Source organism: Vulpes lagopus, chromosome 10 (assembly GCF_018345385.1).
Source record: "Vulpes lagopus strain Blue_001 chromosome 10, ASM1834538v1, whole genome shotgun sequence".
NCBI classification, from domain to species: domain Eukaryota; kingdom Metazoa; phylum Chordata; class Mammalia; order Carnivora; family Canidae; genus Vulpes; species Vulpes lagopus.
In genome coordinates this window covers 89,297,490-89,319,288 of record NC_054833.1, presented here as the reverse complement: position 1 = coordinate 89,319,288, position 21,799 = coordinate 89,297,490, and the positions used below count along the sequence as shown (strand labels likewise).

The following is a 21,799-nucleotide window of genomic DNA, read 5'->3' as shown; positions in this document are numbered from 1 at the left end:
CTGCCTTCCCAGATTGTGATCCCAGGGTCCTGAGCTCCGAGGCGTTTCCCGCTCAGGGGGAAGTCTGCTTCTCCCTCTGCCCCTTCCCCTGCTTGTGCTCTCTCGCTCAAATAAATAAAATCTTAAAAAAAAAAAAAAAAAGACAAAGGTCTAAGAAACAGAGGAAATATTGGCAGGAACAGTTTTAAAATTCAGTTCTTCCATTAAATCAATCACAACATATAACTGATCGATCTGGAGTATGGACTGTAGATTAGTTAAGAAGTAATATATGAATACTGAATTTCCTGAATGTGAAAAAACCGTACCATGGCTCTAAGAGAATTACCTTGCTCTTAGGAAATAAATGTTGAAGTACCAAGGGTAAAGGGGCATAATGATGCATGTAAGCTATTTTCCAATGGTTCAGAAAAAATATGTATGTATGCAGAGAAGAAATGAAAAAAACAAATGTGGCAAATATTACAAATTGGTGACTTGAAGAATATAACCAAGTTGTCTATACCATTTCTGTAACTCTTCTGTAAGTCTGAAATTATTTCAAAGTAAAAAGTTGTTTTTTTTTTTTTTTTTAAGGTTTTACTTATTCATTCATGAGAGACAGAGAGAGAGAGAGAGAGAGAGAGAGAGAGAGAGAGAGGGGCAAAGACACAGGCAGAGGGAGAAGCAGGCTCCATGCAGGGAGCCCAACATGGGACTTGATCCCAGGTCTCCAGGATCACGCCCTGGGCTGAAGGCAGCACTAAACCGCTGAGCCACCCGGGCTGCCCAAAGTAAAAGGTTCTTAAAAAAAAAAAAAAGGTGTGGGTCATAGGTTATAAAAATATTAAGCTCATGACAACAGCCCACAAAGTCACAGAAGCAAGGGGTGGGGTAAAGACCATTCTTGGGTTTCTGCAAACCTAACACACGAGCTGAAGTTCGTGCACTTTGAGTGAACTTTCACACTGGCTAAAACAAGCCACTTGGCTCTTACTGGAGGCAGAAGAATTTAGAGTTTTCAACTGTAAATACTTTTCTTTTACTCCTTCTCAAAACAGAACTATGCTTTCAAAAAGCCAAGGTCTCTGAACAAAAGTGTCAAGTGACACCTTGAAATGACCTACAACTTGCAGGAGGGTATAAAAGACTTCAAATGGTCAGTATACTCAAACATTTTTAAAGCTTGGATTCTGTCTGTGGTTCCATTAAGGGACAGGGCATAGAGCCAGGCCCAGGAGGCAGTTAAACACAATTAAGGAACTCTGGCTCCAGGAGGCCCAAAAGCCTCTCATCTATAATGCAGTAGGGAACTCGTGTCCTCAAGCGACTCAGGCCTTTTAAGAACTGCAGAAAGACAGTCTCCATAGCTACGCATATTAACAGTGGGCAAAAAGTCAAATCTGTTACATAATTCAAACTTCCAACCTATCTGGATGTTTACAAAATTCTTCTGGAACAATCAAGTTCCTACTATAAATGGTACGCCTTGGCTTCATAATAAAGCATGTTAGTTAGGATCCAGACTGACCTTCCCACAGTCGTATCAACTTTGATTTAGAGAAGAAACGCAAAAGGAAATCAGGATCTTGTTTGGAGCATTTCATTCTCCTTGCTAGTTTTTTTTTTTTAAGATTTTATTTATTTATTTATTCATAGAGACAGAGACAGAGAGAGAGAGAGAGAGAGAGGCAAAGACACAGGCAGAGGGAGAAGCAGGCTCCATGCAGAGCCTGACGTGGGACTTGATCCAGGGTCTCCAGGATCATGCCCTGGGCTGCAGGCGGCCCTAAACTGCTGCGCCACTGGGGCTGCCCTCTCCTTGCTAGTTTTAATCACAGTACACATACTGTAGACTAATCCAAGACAAAGATCTCATCTGAACATAAAATTTTTTAAGAGATTTTATTTATTTATTCATGAGAGACACAGAGAGAGAGAGAGAGGCAGAGACATAGATAGAGGGAGAAGCAGGCTCTATGCAAGGAGCCCGATGTGGAACTTGATACCACATCCTGGGATCATGCCCTGAGCCAAAGGCAGACGCTCAACCACTGAGCCACCCAGGTATCCCTAAACATGAAAGTTTTTACAAGACAGAGACTAGCTCACTAATATATTACTTTTCAGATTAGAAAGGTACTTGAAAAAAACAAAAATAAAGTACCTGAGTAATTTACAGAATGGGAGCTCTGATAGGGGGGAAAAAAAGATTAACTCATAAAGCAGGCACAAGAGATAAACATTTATTAATTAATAATCCCTATGACAGGGACACCTGGGTGGCTTAGCATCTGCCTTCGGCTCAGGGTGACATCCCACGGTCCGGGATCGAGTACTACATCGGGCTTCCCACATGGAGCCTGCTTCTCCCTCTGCCTATGTCTCCGCCCCTCTCTCTGTCTCTCTCATGAATAAATAAATAAAATCTTTAAAAAAAAATCCCTATGGCAAATCAAACAGCAAGAGCCTAAACATGCTAGCATCTTGCCTTTTTTAAGTAACTATATTCAAAATGTAAAGATTATTGGTGCTCCAGTGAAGGATAATTTTTTTTTCCTAACAGGTTACCCTAACATGAGATACATGCAAACACTGATTTGCATTTTGAAAAATAAACTTCCTGTAAACAAATTCTGTTGCCTGTTAAGTCTTTTAAAGTATTACTGCCTGAAAGAGTAAGCCTAGAAATAGGCTGCTTAGTTTTAAGTGAATAACCATTTTATTCATTTGGGTTTTTGGTAACCAAGTGTCTTCTAAAAATGTGAACAATCTTGATGGGCTTTGTGGTATAGAGAAAAGGCCTGACTCTTGTCCTCCTTTTGTCATTTACCAGATAAAAAGCCCTCTCTTTTTGTAGATCAACACTCCTAATAGCTCACCCACGTCAATGGAAGAAGGAGAAAGCTATCTAATAATCTACGTGAAAGAGCAGGGTGGCTTCAACCAGCGTGGCAGGAAACAAGAAAAGTAGCTGCCATCTATTACACCACCTTGAAAGTGTGCTTCCTTATGCTGGCACACTCTTTTTATGTAAGTGCTGGGTAACAGGCTGCTTTTAGTACAAGAGGGAGAGACCTATATTACCCCTGGAAAGCAAGTATGCTTTCTTCAGATGAGAATTATGTAATAGGATATTCCCCTTTTTGCCTTGGCCACCAAGAAACTCAGTTATAAATCTTGTTTATTTTTATTTATTTTTTTTTTTAAAGATTTTATTTATTTATTCATGAGACAGAGACAGAGACGGGGGTGGGGGTGGGGCACAGACACAGCCAGAGGGTGAAGCAGGCTCCATGCAGGGAGCCTGATGGGGGACTTGATCCTGGGACTCCAGGATCATGCCCTGGGTGGAAGGCAGGCGCTAAACCGCTGAGCCACCCAGGGATCCCCCTAAATCGTAAGTTTAAAAAGTGCAGAAAGGGGATGCCTGGGTGGCTCAGGTGCCTTGAGCATCTGCCTTTGGCTCAGGGCATGATCCCAGAGTCTCAGGATCGAGTCCCACATCAGGCTCCCTGTAAGGAGCCTGCTTCTCCCTCTGACTATGGTCTCTGCCTCTCTGTCTCTCCTGAATAAATAAAATCTTTAAAAAAATTAAAAAATTTTAAAAAATATAGAAAGTACCTATTATGACAGCAGCTAATATTTATTATTTACATGGCATGGTGTGTGTGCTGAGTTCTTCATACTCAGTATCTTACAGCATGCCAAAATCCATCCATCCATTCATTCATTCATTCATTCTGTTGGTACTGAATGCTTATTACTATGTGACAGGTAGCATTCTACATGCATGGGGACACCTCAGTGATCAAGACAAATCAAAGTCCCTGTGTTCAAGGAATTTCTATTCTGGTGGGGGCAGAGAGAAAATAAACAATATAATTATGTAAACTATCCTGTATGTTGGGTGGAGGTTAAGTGCTGGAGATAAAAACAGAGCAGGAAGAAGGGATAGGGCATGAGAGGAGGGCTCGTTTTAAATAACATGGTCACCGCAAGGCCTTCCTGCAAAGGTAACAGCTGGGAGCCAGTCAGGCAGAGAGTGTCCAGTACAAAGGCCCTTCCTCAGAAAACGTTTCAATGTTCCCAGGTTAAATGGCTGAGAAGGAACAGAAAGGAGGCCAGTGTAGCTGGGTAGAGGAGAAACATCAGGAGGGGAGGTCGGAGAAGTTAAGGGAGGGGTGGTAGCTACGATGTAGAGCCTATGGAGTGGTGGGCACAGCTTTGGCTTTTCCTTAGAGGGAGAGGGCAGCCCCTGAAGGGGTCTGAGCAGGAGATTTTTGGACTGCTCTGTGGAGAGCACAGTGAGAAGTGGAAGGTGGCAAGACTAGTTAGGAAGCTAGTCTGGTAACACAGTAAGATGTGGTGGCCTCCATCATGACAGTGGTGGAGAAAGGAGTGCAAAATATATATAAATATGTCAGATTCTAAAACAAACAAACAAACAAACAAACAAACAAACAAAAAAAAATATGTCAGATTCTGTACATATTCTGAAGGCAGAGCTCAGAGATTTTCCCGTGGGGTTTTGAGAAATAAGGTCTCAGGATGCCTCTGGGGTTTCAAAGATCCAGAATGGGAAGGATGGGGTTGTCTTTAATGGACAGAGAACACTTTGGGAGCAGTAGGTTTGGGGAAGTTCAGTTTTGCACAAATTACACTTTGGATGCCCAGAGAACACCCCAGCTGAGAGGTCAAACACCCAGCTGGACTAACGTGGGAGGCTCAGAGGAGAAACATTGTCAGCTTACAGGTGGTACTTAGAGTTGTAAGACTAAAGCATGATCTGGCTGTTGCTAGGGCAGGGGACCACCACAGGAGCCCTTGGGGCCCTCCAACATCAAGAGGTGGTCACGGAGGGAGGCCTGGGTGGCTCAGCAGTTGAGTGTCTGCCTTTGGCTCAGGGCATGATCCTGGGGTCAGGACTGAGTTCCTTGCTGGGAGCCTGCTTCTCCCTCTGTGTCTCTGCCTATCATGAATAAATAAATAAAATCTTTAAAAAAAAAAAAAAAGGTTGTCACAGAGACTCAGCAAAGGGGCAGAAGCAGCAGCCAAGCTTCGTGTGAGCGGGGGGAGGGGGGGTATCCTCATCTACTTTACCCTTAGCTGCTTCAAATCTTCCTTAGAAATCTATTTTATTTATTTTTTTAAAAGATTTTATTTATTTATTCATGATAGACACACACACACACACACACACAGAGAGAGAGAGAGAGAGAGAGAGAGAGAGAGACAGGCAGAGACACAGGTAGAGGGAGAAGCAGGCTCCATGTCCGGAGCCCGATGCGGGACTCGATCCCGGGACTCCAGGATCGCGCCCTGGGCCAAAGACAGGCACTAAACCGCTGAGCCACCCAGGGATCCCCCTAGAAATCTATTTTAAGGTGAATATATATTGAGATGACATCAGGCAAGTCACTTAACCCCTAATCTGCATTTCCTCATCTATAAACTAATTTCACACCTGAATGCTCATCTAAGGATTCTTGTGAAAAATCGATGAAATGATACCACAGAAACATGGTCATTTTCTAACTCAAAAGCTAATAAACAGCAGTTCAGAGTCTTAAAAAATGTATATACACGTCAAGCTGAGGAAAGAAAGCTTCATGAAACAGCTCGGGTGGAAAATGCCAATTTACAAATACTTTTCTAATAAAATGTTAATTAATATTTCCATTATTTGTATTTTGTTTTTTTTTCTTTTTTTTTTAATTTTTATTTATTTATGATAGTCACAGAGAGATAGAGAGAGGCAGAGACACAGGCAGAGGGAGAAGCAGGCTCCATGCACCGGGAGCCCGACGTGGGATTTGATCCCGGGTCTCCAGGATCGCGCCCTGGGCCAAAGGCAGGCGCCAAACCGCTGCGCCACCCAGGGATCCCCTTGCGCCACCCAGGGATCCCCCATTATTCGTATTTTGATGTGAATATAGAATAAGTGATTTTAAAAAGTACTCATGCGTCAGTAAGGCCTCAAGATTGTGCGGCTGTTGGCTGCATGAATGCTGTGGGCCGACAGGGAAAGGAGCTATCTTACGTGTAGAGTGGTGTGAGCACTGTTCCTACATCTCACAAGATGGCGAGGTGTTTTTTTTTTCCCTTTGACTTACATTTTAATATACAATTGTCCTCACTGGGGGAAAATACTTATGTAAGTATGTGTATATATATATATATATATATATATATATATATATATATATATATAGAGAGAGAGAGAGAGAGAGAGAGAGAGAGAGGGGGAGAGAAAGAGAGAGTGATTTACAGGAGATAGAAGAAAGATGGAGATACTACAGTTGCAGAACAGGCATCCTGAAAACTTTAACTAGAGAAACATCCCCATTTACCTTACAAACTTGGCCCTGTTGATACCCACAACTTCTGGCTAACAGGTTCCAGTTACAGTAAATAGACAAATCCACTAGTCATGAGTTATTTGGCAAGCACATAAGAGGAAGTTTTTCTGGGGGGGGGGTGGTGTCAGTAAAGTTGGCAAATTACCTCTGTTTCATTATGTTCAAAGCACTTTGTGTTCCTCAGAAGAAAGGTGTCATTTGAGACACTGCCACTGCCTAAACATAAAAAGGCGTACCAGGATGGGGATGTTTCCTCAGCCATAGTTTTTTAATGACGTGGGCTTATCTCCCTCACTACTCAGATCAAAACATGCCTCCATATCTCTGTGCTTATCTTTCCTGGGCCTATCTCCCAGGTAGGCTTTCTGCCTTTTGTGTCTCCACAGCCCTTTTCCATGTTTCACTAAACTGACAGATCCTCTCAGTACCTCTTGGGTACCAGCCCTCTTTTCCCCTAGTTGGGTTTCTGATTCTCTCACTTGGGACCTTGCCCTCAGCCGCTGGTTTTGCTGTCCAGTTTTGCTGAATAAACTCAGATGCACTCTTATACACACATCTGGCATGGAAGTCCGGGTGACTCATTAGTAGACTTTACAAACAAAACGTGCCTAAAAATAAATTAAGCACTTTCCAATTCATTCCACCTTATCTAAAATGTGAGTGAATTCTGTCCAAAGTGCTAAGTGATATGGTTATTAAGACAGAACATTTCCATTTTATCACATCTTTTTCTGTTTCCCAATGAAACATCTATATTGACAAACAGCAATGTCCTTCTTGAACACTTATCTCTGATAAGTTTCAGAGATCTGAGTATCATGTTTAGCTAAATTCAACTACTATTTATTGACCGCCTTTTATTTTTTTATTTTTAAGTAATCTCTATACTCGACGTGGGGTTCAAACTCACAACTCTATAATCAAGAGTTAGACCCGCTTAGGGCACCTGGGTAGTTCAGCTGGTTAAGCATCTGCCTTTGGCTCAGGTCATGATTCCAGAGTCCTGGGATCGAGCCCCTCATTGGGCTCCCTTGCTCAGTGGGGAGCCTGCTTCTCCCTCTCCCACTGCCTTTCCAACCCATCCCTGCTCATGCTGTCTCTCCCAAATAAATAAATTTTCAAAAAACAACAAAAAAAGAGTTGCGCACTCTGACTGAGCCAGCCAGACACCCCTGTTGAACACCTCTTTTAAAGTACATGGCCCCGGGACACTTGGGTGGCTCAGCTGAACGTCTGCCTTTGGCTAAAGTCATAATCCCAGGGTCCTCTGTCTATGTTTCTGTTTCTCTCTCTCTGTCTCTCTCATGAATAAATAAATAAAATATTTAAAATAAGTATGTAAATAAGTAAAATAAAGTATATGACCCTAAGCTAAAACTCAGGTATTGCTGAGGACTCTTCTGCATTTGATTCTGCCTTAAGCATAGAGACTGATAGGCCATATTCAGTCTGTGAATATTTAGTCACTTCATAAGCAAATGAGACATTTTTTAATGCAGTAAAAATAACATCCTAGGCAGGTAGCTTCAGTATGAAACAAACATTTAAAAAACTATTTCACCAAATATACGTTGCAACTTTTCTATAAATATGAAATTATTTCCAAACAGCAAGCAAAAAACATCAAAATATGTTGTCTCTATATTATGCGCAGTCTTTAAATTTTTAATGTCACTCTACCAACCCAGATCTTGCCAGCCCTCCAAAGATTTCGGGCAAGAGCAACACCGTGATGCAACAATTTAAAAATGGATTTTTTGTTTGCTTTGTTAGGTTTACTTTGACTACTGCTTGATGATGATCACACGTAGCCCTGCTGCCAAGGGAGGTCAGAGCTCAAAGGTATTAGTACGGAAACCTAATTGTCAAGTTTGGACAAAGACTGCAAATAGAACACCGCATCTGGTGAGCCTGACAGACCTTCTGTACTTAGACTGGGCGCTGGCGTCCAGCACGGTAACTTAACTTACTTCAGAACCTGGAAGAGTCCAGGTGTCACGGGTGTTGGTCTCACCATCCCAGCTCCGCTAATGGTCCCCAGATGAACCTGAGGATAATAGACTGTCCGAAGAGCTAATCTTGAAGACTGCAACCGTGTCTTAATGACTTCTAGTGGACAAGTGAAAATAGCACCAACCGTGCCCCCACATCTGTAAGAGAAGAAATAACAACAGGATAAGTTGTACTATTCCCTGTGCTGATAAAGTGGGAAAATTCATTTTTCTCTATTAAAGAAAAAGGCACCTGTTTGTTTCATAACTAGAACATACTGGGAGGTAAAAAGAATTTGTTGAAGTCTCAGCAGCTAAAGACAGAACCACCGTTAACATGTTGGCATACCCTTTGGGTTTTTATCACTGGCTTTTTAATGACCCCTCCCCTCACTTATCTGCCTGCTGGTCATCTCTCAGTCTCTCCGAGGCTGCAGCTTTGCCTACAGTATCATCTATGATGACCATACACTAGGACTCTGTGCCAATGTCTACCATTTTAACCCATTAGGAGTGCTCGTCATTTCTAACTTCACTGCCATGCTGCAGTGACTCTTCTAGATAATTCACCTTTGCACAATTGAAAGTTACTCAGGGAATTTTACTATTTTGAGAAATCAATGTTCTCTACAACACAGACTTCCATTAGAGTATGATTAATTTGGCCTCCACTGAAAATTAAGTTAAAGCTCCTTAAAATGAAGTCCTTAAGCATCCCTCAATCTCCCTGGATCAGGGTTCCCCCTGACCACTCTTTATAGTTTGTTCATGTCAAAATATTAACTGAATTTAAAATTTTAAATATTTTTCAAGACAATTCAATTATTTATTCTAAAATACCCACTTTCTTTTCTTTTTCTCTTTTTAAAGTAGGCTCCACACCTAGCATGGAGCCCATCGCCAGTCTTGAACTCCCAACCCTGAGATCAAGACCTGAGCTGAGGGGCACCTGGGTGGCTCAGTTAAGCGCTGGACTCTTGGTTTCAGCTCAGGTCACGATCTCAGGGTTGTGAGACTGAGCCCATGTCCAGCTCCATACTCAGTATGAAGTCTGTTTGAGACTCCGGACTCCCTCTCTCCTTCTCCCTCTCCTAGACCCCACACCCTCCTGCATTCTCACACATGTGCTTGCATAAATCTTAAAAAAAAAAAAAAAAAAAAAAAGGAGGGACACCTGGTGGCTCAGCAGTTGAGCGTCTGTCTTTGGTCCAGGGCACGAGCCCAGGGTCCCAGATTCGAGTTCCACATCAGGCTCCCTGCAGGTATGCTGCTTCTCCCTCTGCCTCCATGTCTCTCATGAATGAATGAATGAATGAATGAATGAATGAATAAAATCTTAAAAAAAGAAAAAAGACCCTGAGCTGAGATCATGAGTCGAAAACTCAACCGACTGGGCCCCCCAGGTGCCCCTCATCTTTTCTTAAACAATATGTCCATGAAATTGCATGTCTGCTGGGCTAGCCATGATTAATAATGTCAGGGACCATCTAAAACCATCCCACTAGTGTTACTCTTTGGGAAACACTGATGATCAGGACCTGTGTCTTACTCGTTATATCCCTGGCATCAGAACTCACAAGTGCACAAACAGTATTTGCTAAGTGAAGAATTACTGAATTCAGATTTCAAGGACAATGTCTTTCAGGGGATCTAAATGTTTGAAAAATAGCACATATTTATACCTTCTGTCAAAGGTTCCCTTAGCCTGGGAGCTCCTTGTAGGGAGGGGCTAAGTATTCACATACTCTTGCACACAGGTAGGATAACACCTGCCAAACAGGTGGCTCAATAAAAATGCTAAGCACCAGCACCTGTGATTGGGAAACAGCAACATCAAGAAAAGACAGGCGCTGGCAGACACAGTACTCAAGTTAGCTTCCCTATGCCACCAGATGTAAATGTTGGAAATTTAGAAGTGAATCTAGCACCCAACACAAACGGTGAAGTAAGGAATGAAGTAAAACTCCATGTGGTATTTTAAAATCAGGAGCCCAAAGTTCCAAAGAACAAGTACAATAATGACAACTCAGAGCTGGAAGTTATCAGTTTAAATAACAGCATTACTGCCAGTGACTATGTTATGACAGACATTCAATTCTCCAACTATCCTATATGAGGTAGGAACTATCATTCACCACGAGAAGTATGAATGTCAGAAAAAAAGAGAATGAAATGTACAAACTAGGGGGAGAGTGTAGAGGAAAATGGTAATTTTTGGCTATTTAAGCAAACCTGCTTTAAAATCATGTTGGTAATGTACCGTAAATTGAACTATTTACGTAGCACAAGGTTTTCTGAACTGTGGGCCAAAGGCCATCAAGCAATTTAGGGGATCACAGTCAGAATGGCAAGAAAGACTTGATGTGTATCAGACAACCATCATTTGACCTTCAAGGGTTTTGCCAGTGGTAGTGTCCTTTTGTTTTTAGATGGAGATCCCTGGTCTCAATGAGGTCATGTACGTTTTCAAAGTCACAAAGTGACTAAGTAGCTAAACTGAGACCAAATCCAATGTTCTTCCCACTATAGGAGGATGATGGAAAGATAGTTTTGTATCTAATTTAGACTATTTACATTCACTATACATGACAAATTGCCTATTTGACAATTAGGCCTTTAAAATTCTGTGTTCGGGAACCCTGGGTGGCGCAGCGGTTTGGCGCCTGCCTTTGGCCCAGGGCGCGATCCTGGAGACCCGGGATCGAATCCCACGTCAGGCTCCCAGTGCATGGAGCCTGCTTCTCCCTCTGCCTGTGTCTCTGCCTCTCTCTCTCTCTCTCTCTCTGTGTGTGTGTGACTATCATAAATAAATAAAAATTAAAAAAAATATTTAAATAAATAAATAAATAAATAAATAAAATTCTGTGTTCTTCTGCACCAATGAAAAATTGTGAGTCTAACTGAACACTGGTCTGTATAATTTGCTCTAAGCACTAGAATATGTCTAAAGAAAATGGGATATAGTGGGGAGTGTTTTAAAAAAAGGTAAAAATCACTAATTCATCTCCATTCACACGAAATAAATTACCCTTACCTATTAGAAAAACGACCATGTGTTTTAAAAGGCTTAACATTAAAAGACATTAGAAAACTCACACACACTACAGAGTAAGGGTAAACATCTGAAATCTATGTTCAATAACATGACTCCACGTTGCTGAAAAAAACCCAGAACTTCTGGGTAGTCTTTCATAAGAAAGTCAACAAGTTCAAACACGACACAGGTCAGCCACCTTTGCTTTGTCCCCATGTCAGTTACATTCCTCACTTTGGCCAACCATCAACCAAATCCATGCCAATGATCAAAGGATGACCCACTGGAAGGTATGCCTGCCCCAGAAAGCAAGTGCCCTCCTGATAGCAAGCTGGTGACCTCTTTGAGGCTAGCAGACTATGATCACTACCATACACCTTCTTATGTGTTATACCCTGTGCCTATGGCAGGAGGGGATGGTGGTTGTGGTGAAAAGACCCAGGCTTTCTAGACTCCTCACCAGGGGACAAGCCAAGGTGTACTCAGGCACCTCTTCTACAAGACAGAGTGATGTCACCTCACAGTGTTACAGGCAATGACAAAATGGGGAAAACAATGCCAACTATAAACAGTGGTAAGAAGCAACTATTCAGCAGGTGAGCCCCTCCCTACCTACTTGAAACCTTAGATGAGAAACCATCATCAACTGTAAGTTTTTTTTTTAAAGATTTTTATTTATTTATTCATGAGAGACACAAAGAGAGAGGCAAGAGACACAGGTAGAAGGAGAAGCAGGCTCCGTGCAGGATGCCTGATGCGAGACTCAAATCCCAGGACCCCAGGATCATGCCCCAAGCAGATGCTCAACCGCTGAGCCACCCAGATCTCTCAACTGTAAGTCATTTTAAATGTTTTAAGTCATTAAAAATTTTTAAGTTATTAACCTATGTTGGAAACATCACCACGAAAATACTTCTGATTACAAGGAAAGAAGTTCTGATACTAAACTGAAATTTCCAGAGAAGATTCTTCTTGAAATAGAAACATTTCACAGAAAAAAAAAAAAAAAAAGAAACATTTCACAGAATTTTATCTTTCAGCTCAACTTTTTTTTTTTTTTTCCTTTCTTCATGAACCAGCACATAGCACATCCATCAGTCTGGGGAGTATAAACTGACTTCTTTGAATTGGCTTTCCAAATTTTTCTAAAAACATTTAATCATGTTGGGTCCAAAGCACTTGTGATTACAACAAATTACCTTATTTATAGAAAAAAGTTCCTGCCAATTCTCAATTCTTTGATACAAAGATGACCTTCGGTATTAGCTTGGCTCCTAACCATGGTCACTCAGCTCAGATAAAGCCCTGTCCACTGTGACTCTGTGCAGTATTTATTAACTGGGTTTTTCATGAGTCTCAATTCAAAAAAAAGATATTAGCTCCATCCACCAGTTCTCCCCCCGTGTCTGCTTTTCAGTTGTGCTCTACTGAATTCAGGTGTGTCCAAAACTTCTATCTCAAATCTCATTCAAAACCTCCCTCCAGCAATGCCAGCCAGAAGTATGGCTTGAGGAGACTTGGGTCTGCTCTTTCTCTTCCACTCCTTAAAGGGTCCTCTGGGCACGAGGAGAGAGGAGTGAAGTGGTTTTTTTTGTTTTGTTTTGTTTTGAAGATTTTACTTATTTAAAAAACAAAACAAAACAAAAAAGATTTTACTTATTTATTCATGAGAGCCCAGAGAGAGAGACAGAGGCAGAGACACTGGCAGAGGGAGAAGCAGGCTCCACGCAGGGAGCCGGATGTGGGACTCGATCCTGAGACCCTGGGATCACGCCCTGAGCCAAGGCAGACGCCCAAACACTGAGCCACCCAGGCGTCCTCCAAGTAAAGTGGTCTCATGTGGTTGGTTTCTGTTTGCTGTGGGCCCACCTGGCTGTGTGTTCTGCTAATGGCCTTGGCAGACGTTATGATTTATGTGTAGGTGGTGTGCAAACCTTCTTGGAGTGGTGTTCCATCTCACCACAGGCCCCAATACTGGGAACCCCCATAGTGGTCCCTCGAGCAGTCCCTCCCTGCGTGCCTTCCCCTCTTCTGGTCCCCGTGCTCCTTGACACCAAGCGGCGTCCCACTAGAGTATTCATTCTTCCCTGTCAGGAGGCAGTGAAGTTGGCTCTTGGTGGGAAGTCCCCCCATATCCATCCCAAGCACAGCACACCAGTTCCTCCTCATCCAGCTGGCATGGGCTAACAACCCACCTGCAGGAAGCACTGGCCAGAGAGCAAGGTACCATCCTTACAAATTCCCTCAACCTACAACCCAGACCAGTAGGGACTGGGGACAGCAAAACGCTCTCCCAATACTCCACGTGCCACAACACTGACAACTATAGCCTGTTTGCTCTGTATATACAAACTGGGGTGAAGTGATCAATGGCAGTCAGGCAGATTCTCCATCTTTAAGTCTCAGGGTAGATGCCTCTTGGTTCAGCTGAGGGTCACAGGATCCAAAGCACAGACAATAGAAAAAGTCACATCCAATGATCAATTATATGGTGGCAGTGTTGGCATCATATCATTGGGAAAGCAAGTCTGATTGGATACCAGTATTTCAGATCACTAATCTTCAAAGTGGGGGCATACTCCTAAGTGTGCACAATAGAATACTGGCCTGGTGGGGAAAAAAAAATTACAGAAAAAAAATTTCAATTTTGTATAATCTCTATTTAATTTCTATTTTGTATATATGCTTTACAATATGTATAAAATTAATAGGATAATATAAATTTATACATGCATAAACATTTTAACCACAGGGCTGTGTGATTAGTCTGCAGAGCACTGCTCTAGACCAGTGGTTCTCAAGTGTGGCAGTTATGTCCCCATCCGAGGGACATCAAGTAAGGTATGGAGACATCATTGGCTGTTGCTACTGGGGGAGGGGATACTATACTAGCATCTAGTGGGTAGAGACCAGGGTTGCTATTAAACATCCTACATGGGGGATCCCTGGGTGGCGCAGCAGTTTGGCGCCTGCCTTTGGCCCAGGGCGCGATCCTGGAGACCCAGGATCGAATCCCGCATCGGGCTCCCGGTGCATGGAGCCTGCTTCTCCCTCTGCCTGTGTCTCTGCCTCTCTCTCTCTGTGTGACTATCATAAATAAAAAAAAATAAAAAAAAAAAATCCTACATGGGATGCATGGGAAACCCCACAGTAATATCCTGATATCCTGCCCTTTGCCAAAAAATTGTTGGGCCAAGGTTGAGAACCTCTGTTCTAGATCAATAAAATGGACAATCTACTTGAAAACAGTACAACCGATGTGGAGGGCATTGCTGGTCGCCTCCCCAGCATCCATTCTCTTCTTCCTTAATGAAGTCTTAACAAGACTCCAAATTTCTTATGTCATATAGTTTGGGTAATATTGAACCCATTTCTAGTTTTATACCTGATTCACTTAATCAACATAACACCATCTACATTGCCATGTCATCTGTTCAGAGATGGGCACATGATTCAGCCCAAAACAAACAGAATAATCCCCTGGGAGCAGAACCGGTTTAGAGATGGGTGCACGTCCAAGTTGGTCCAATCAGATTAAGCTCAAGACTTTTCAATGGTGGAGAAACACTAGGAGCTGCAGGGAGCCATTCCGAGTTCATGCAGTGACCAATCTTGGAATCACACAGATATTTCTGGAACATGGCAATCAATGAGGGGTCCCATATTGACATTGTTGAGCTACTTAAATAAGCCCTCACCAAAGCCTGTTCTCTAGAATTTAGGTCCATGTGCCAATAATCAAGCCAGCTGGAAATGAGTTTTTTATTACTTACAAATGAAAGCCTCCTAAATGAGCCCAGTCAATTAAAAAAAAAAAAAAAGTACATCCTCCTTTTTCAAGAAAGCACTTACAGAATTTTACTATTATCAGTAATCTTCCAAAAGTAGTTGGGACTCATGTAGCTAGTAGGCTATGTTTCCAACAGCAATGAGGAAACTCCTTGGATGTTCATTTAATTTTGCTCCTAAGGTAATACTGCTCTATCCACTGATGCCAAAGTTCAGAGAGAATTCTCTGTGGGATATTCCATTCAGTGTAGCCATCGGGAAAGGGTTTGGACAGAGTAGCACAAAGGCTACGAACAGTGAGCAGTTCAATAAATTACATGTCTGGGAGCAGTCATAAGAGAGAGTTGCTCTCTGAAATCTATTTGCCCAATTTTCTAAAAAATTTATTATCTGGATTTTTCTGTGCCTTTTCCCTCCTACTACATATTCCTGAATGCCCTCCCCCCAACTTTCTTTCATTCTTTCTTGCTCAGAACTGAAGTCTAGGGTTTAGTACAGACATGTGGATTTAATCTTTTCACCTTCCTAAGCCTTACTTGATATCCCTCTGCCCATGGAAGAGGCTCCTCTCCTCCACTTTACAGCAGAACAAAGCTAGACTACCACTACTACAATATATACACTGGATTTTTTCTTTTATCTTCATGTGACCGGAGACACAAAAACTTTTAATTATCCAGACAAACTTTTACCTTTTAACTCTGAGTATCAAGTAACAAGGACACCTTTCTAAAACCAGATGTTCTGGGGGGCACCTGAGTGGCTCAGTGGTTGAGCATCTGCCTTTGGCTCAGGGTGTGATCCTGGGGTCCTGGGATAGAGTCCCACATCAGGCTCCCCACAGGGAGCCTGCTTCTCCCTCTGCCTGTGTCTCTGCCTCTCTCAGTGGCTCTCATGAATAAACAAATAAAATCTTAAAAATAAACAACAGGGATGCCTGGGTGGCTCAGTGGTGGTTGAGCATCTGCCTTTGGCTCAGGTCATGATCCTGGGGTCTTGGGATTGAGTCCCACAAATCGGGCTTCCTGCAGGGAGCCTGCTTCTCCCTCTGCCTATGTCTCTGCCTCTCTCTCTCTCATGAATAAAATCTTAAAAAAAAAAAAAAAAAAAAAAGGCTGAAGTTCTTCCTGCCTTGCCTCTAATAAAAAACAACAACAACTAGATGTTTTCAACAAGAACTTGTTTTCCATATATACACTCACTCATCTTAGGCACTAAAGCCAAGATCAATCTGCTCTTTATTATAATCGCTACCTAATGGATAGTAAACTACTTTCCAGATTCAGAGCTTATACATATCTACACCATGGATTCCACCAACAAATGATACTGTCAGACAATCTGTGGTCCCAAAATGTGGCCTTCAGTAATTCTCTTTTCATCTACTAACTCTATAGTCACTACTTGAAAACACTAGTGCTTCTTTATATACACTTTTCTAGAATGTCTCATTTGAATACCTGGCATAGAAGATTTGGATCATGCAAATTCTGTATTTACTCAAGTCAAACCAAAATGTCTAGTTTCAATGCAGCTAATTACCTTTTAGATACTATGTCCTATATTCCATTTCATTTAGAAAGAAAATGTAAATAGCACCCTATAAATGGATTAAAAAATCCTGTAGTACTTTCTGAACCTGAAGAGAATCATTATTTTTTGCAAATACACAAATCCAAAATAATGTTACCTTACACCAATACAGTTTCAGCAAATGTTAATATAGAACCATGTTCACAATTCGTAAATAATCAAAGTACTGCTTCTCTTTATTTGGGACAATTTAGCAGGCCACATAAATCTAAACCCCCAGATAAGACACACACTACCTTTTATTCATTTAAACAAGTACTGACCAAGCATGTGTAACACGTGTGATACTGGACTCGCGATATACTAGTGATGAAAACAGACATGGCTGCTGTTCTCATGAAGCTTACTTCTAGCAGGAATCTTTCATACAAAAACCATATAGTATTGAAAAATGTTTGTCACATATAAAAAATACACTGATGAAATGAAAGTCAGCTTATATTCTCAATATACCTATATGTAGGTATGCCTATATAAAGTATTACGCGCACACTATACCTATCTTACCAAAATTTCTTTAAGCATTTTAAATAAATCTTGCACCTTCTTTGCATTGGTCCCCTGGCAAATACACGAATATGTGCCTAACACTCCAAAAGTAACCATTAGCTGATACAGATTACATCCATAGAGACAAGCACAGCACAGAAGTATACCAGGTGACAGCTGCCCATAATGGAAGGGGGAGGGTACATGAAATACTGATTCTTGAAAATTATCTTGATTATGTATTTTAAAACCTTAAAGACATACCATATTCCCACTAAAATAGATTTTTTAAAGATATGTATTTTTGATGACAAAAGAAAAAAATCATGCTACAAAAAGAGGACTAAAGCATATAATCCAGGCTGTCCCCCTCTAACTCCAGTGGCAGCTTAGCCCAGCTATTTCAGGTGCTGAGCATGTCTACTAAGTCATCACCCGGCTGTCACTGCTAGTTTAACAGGTGAAGGGCATCACTAACACTATATGGACTATGAGAACCCCCAAGACATGTGAGAAGGAAAGTTTAAAGGATTTTTCTTAACAGACATAAGGTCTAGCCTCAGATGGGCAACTTCAGAGGATTTCAGCATCTCTCTTACTGAGAGAGTCTAAAGAGTAGAAAGGAACTACAGGTTTTGCTATATAGTAACAAAATCTGTTTGAATAGGTTTTTTATATTGATGATACTGCCCAGATTTTGGGAGGAAGCAGAAAACCACAGAATCCCTAAAGATACTAAAAATCAACATCAAGTGAATGGTGTTTGTTCATGCAGAAGTAACACATTTTAAGAACTGGTTATGAATGTGCTGGGAGGTACCAAAAGCCTTAAAAATGTGTTTTGACTCAGCAACTATACCATTAGTGGTTTATCCTAAGGAAGTAACCAGAGAACTACAAATAAGGATATCTAGTTATTCATGTTAGCAAAAAATAAGAAACAAGATTAAAAAGAAAGTAGGTCATCAGAATAAGTTATAAGTTAGGTAGCCCTGTCGTAAAGTTACTATAACATCCTCACTCTACATTCCAGTCACTGGTCGTGGAAGCTGTTTGCCTTCCTCTCTGCAACCACCCAACATTAAGGACTGATTAAAGGGTTACCTAGAAAATTCACTATATACTGCCATTAAAACTCAGTGTATTACTAAGAAGAAAGCAATTTAAAGAATATGAGCCTATTTTAAAACTAGCTATGGAATTACATTTAGTACATGTACACATGCATAGAACCATTTCTAAAGCGCTTATTTTAGGTGTTGATTTGTGGGTGGTTTTTTCTCCAGTTCTCTTAAGGGTAACACTGTTAAAAAGAGGACTATTACAGATTAAAACAGGAGTATTTTTACCTTTGCAAAGAGCCCAAGAAATGGTTTAAAAAAAAAATCAAAAAAATTTAAAAGACTATGAGTTGTTTCGGGTGTAGTTTTTATTTCCCACACTCTAAAGTTAATTTTCAACTATACCTAAGCCTCTGCTACCTGATAAAAACAATCGTTCAATATCATTAACTAGTGACAGCATTAAACCTGTTTGATCTTAAGAGTCCAATGGCTATTCAACAGGAGAAATGTGACCAATTTATAAACAAAGGGCTCTGACTTCTTTTCAAAGACCTGAATTTCAGTTCATTGGAAAGATGCCAGCTTAACAGTGAAAACTAGTTACTTAGAGCAAAGCAGTGCTATCAGCCATCACACCAGGTGGATCCACTGGGTTTACGGATTTTAACTATATAATATGCTAAGCACTCAATACTTAGCTCCTTTTTTTTTTTTTTTAATACTTAGCTTCTTTAATGCTCTTCCCTTAAAGAAATCGAAATAATGTATTTCAGGCTAGTGGGAATGAATCAAAATCCAATTAGTTACTCTGAAAGCATCCTGTTGGAAGATTTATTTTCTTTCTTGAGTGTGTCTGCAAGTAATCCCGAACTGCTGCTTAAGAAGGAACCTGTTAAATACAATGGCTTCAGGCACCATTCTAATAAACCCTCTACATTTTAATCAGTCCTTGCAAGCCCCTGCTACTGCAGTTTCCCTTGTCACAGGAGGCTGGTGCTCGGCCGGAGAATTAGCAGCCAGAGGGCACTGTGAAGGGCGGGTAGGGAGATTCAGCAAGACAGGGCAATGGATTACGCAGCAAGCCTAACAGAGGCTGCTCCGGAGCATGTAACTCTCCTAATCTTGAGTACAAAGGATTTTTGTAAAGCCTACCTCACTAACAACATGAAATCAAAATCATGGAGTATAAAATCATTTTTCAGTTATCCTTCTTGGCTTGAGAGATGCCTTTAACATGGCCAACCTGTTTAAAATTCCTCAGAATGACCAATTAATATCCTGTGTGACTTCAGAAATGCTACCCCCTTACCCCTGTGACTCTGGAAACACTGGTAGATGAAGTGAAAGGATGAAGAGGGAATGACAAGAAAGAGATGAATGAGAAATTCTCCCTACGTTTGAAGAACCAACATTTTTTATTTGGAGAAACAGAGTGGGTGATCACCCATAATAAGTACACTTTCATTGTAGTTATTTATTTTGCAGGTTAAGTTTTCTCAACCGATACTAGTCTGAAATAACGAACATACCTCAGTCTAAGCTGCAACTAAAATACTCAAGATGATAATCCAGAATAAATTCTAGTTTATGCAGAACGTCCTACACTTTAGAATTGCTGTGCCAGGCTTCCGAGGTCTTCAAATAAGACAAAATATCTGGAAGACTTCAAAAAGACCCAGAGGCACTGGCTGTATTAAAAGAAAATTACTAATGCTCGAACACATCTTCACTACTATTTTCTGAAAAAAAAAAAAAAAAACAGAAACAAAACAGCTCCCTTCCTAACCTCCCTACCACCCAACGTCCCTAAAAATGCGTTGCCACCCCTGAAAAATATCATGTGCATGATGATGAAAAAAAAATGCAGCTCTCAAAACACAGGGCATATCTTTCGGGGGAAGCGTCCACCAGCAGGTGGAAAGCATTTCAACACAGCTTCCGGACCGCGTTCCCGCCCCCACCCCGAGGGCCCCCAGGAGCCCTCCCACAGGTTGCTTGCTGGCCAGCATCTCCGAACGCCAGCACCCTGCGGGCCCCGGCTGATGTCCATCACCTGCTGCCCGCCCTCCAGACTGTCTGCACTCGCCGATGCGCTACCCGGAGGAAGCCCCCCGCCCCCCGGCCCCGCGCCCGAGCATCCACGAGTCAGACTGCCCAGGGCCTTGGGGGAAAGGCCCCGGAGCGCAATCCAGGCAGAAGGACGGCGAGTGCGGCGCGACCGGCGCCGCCAGCTGGGAGGGCGTAGGGCGGACCGAGCCACAAGGGCCAGGCAGGACCGCCCCCGAGTGACGCTCGTCACACCAGCTTCTAATTGTCGAAAAGGAGAAAAAGCAGGCGAGGCCGCGGGAGCGCGGCGGGCACGGGGTAAAACCGCCCTCGGAGGATGCGGCCCCGGGCGGGGAAGGCCCGCGCCCCCGGGGCCTCCCCAGCGTCGGGACTTCCTCCTCCTCCAGGAGCCCGCGCTCCGGCCTGGGGAGGGCGGCCGGGCGGCCGGCCGGGGCGCCCCAGGGCGCAGCGGGGGGTGGGGGGCCCGCGAGGTGCGGTCGGGCCGGGACGCTCACCCGCCGGCGAAGAGGTGAAGCAGCGTGTTCTCCTTCTGCTGGGTGCCCGTCGCCATGGCCGCGCCGGCTCCGCGGCCCGCCGCCGCCGGGTGCCGCGGGCGCGAGGTCGCTCGAGGGATGCGCGAGGTGGCCCGCTCCGCTCGCCCGGCTGCCCTCAGGCGGCCGCCGGCGCCCCCGCCATGCGCGCGCGCCCCGACGCCCCGCTCCCCCGCGCTGCGCCCTCCGCGGCGTGGCCGCCGGCGCCTCACCGGCCTCTGCGGCGCGAGCCCAGCACCAGCCGGAGCCCGGCGCGCGGCCGTCACGTGGCGGGGGCCGGGCCGTGTCGTCACGCGGCTGCGCGAGCCCGGGGCGGCACGCGGCGGGGGTGTGGGCCCGGATCCCGCGCGCCCATTGGCCGGCGCCGGACGTGGGTGGGGCGACTGCGCGGTCGGGCCGGGTGGGCGGGGCCTGCTTGGGCCGGGGCGCCGGGAGCCAGAACCGGCCGAGGCTGCCTGGTACCCGCTCCGACGCGGAGAAACCCGGCTAGGCAAAGCCCGGGGGGACCCGGGGCCCGGACTTCCCAACCGTTTTTTCAGTCTATTTTCAGTTCAGTTGAGCTTTTGTGATACGATGTGCAAAAAGGTGTAGAGATTGCATCTTCTATTTCACAGCTCTGTACTCGACATCCAGCTCAGGGAAAACACGTGATCTCAGCAGCCTGGACCCCAGGGCGCCCCTATAACGGGGTGTGCTTTTTTAAAAAAATCATTATTTTTTTTCTGTGGCTCTGCAAAAATGCATTTGGTTTATCCTCTCTATCTGCGGCTCAGACTTCTGAGTTCCAAGCTTCTCTCGTCCAGCTGCCTCTCTACTCGGATGTCCTTGGGTGACTGTCAAACTCAGGCTGGCCTCTTACCTCCAGGTCTGACGGACAGGCCTTCTCTGGCTACCCTGCCCC

At 43.4% G+C, this 21,799-nt stretch overlaps 1 protein-coding gene across 1 annotated transcript in view; it reads right to left on the bottom strand.

Annotated features, from left to right (window-relative positions):
- SLC25A33 (solute carrier family 25 member 33) overlaps window positions 1-21,409 on the bottom strand; it is a 35,304-nt gene extending 13,895 nt beyond the window's left edge. The window contains exons 1-2 of the mRNA XM_041771779.1: window positions 20,863-21,409; window positions 8,312-8,491 (exon numbers count right to left, since the gene is read on the bottom strand). Of these exons, the coding sequence (XP_041627713.1) occupies window positions 8,312-8,491; window positions 20,863-20,918 (236 nt within the window). The 5' untranslated portion in view covers window positions 20,919-21,409. The remainder of the gene's footprint in view (window positions 1-8,311; window positions 8,492-20,862) is intronic.
- Between the last annotated feature and the right edge of the window lie 390 nt (window positions 21,410-21,799).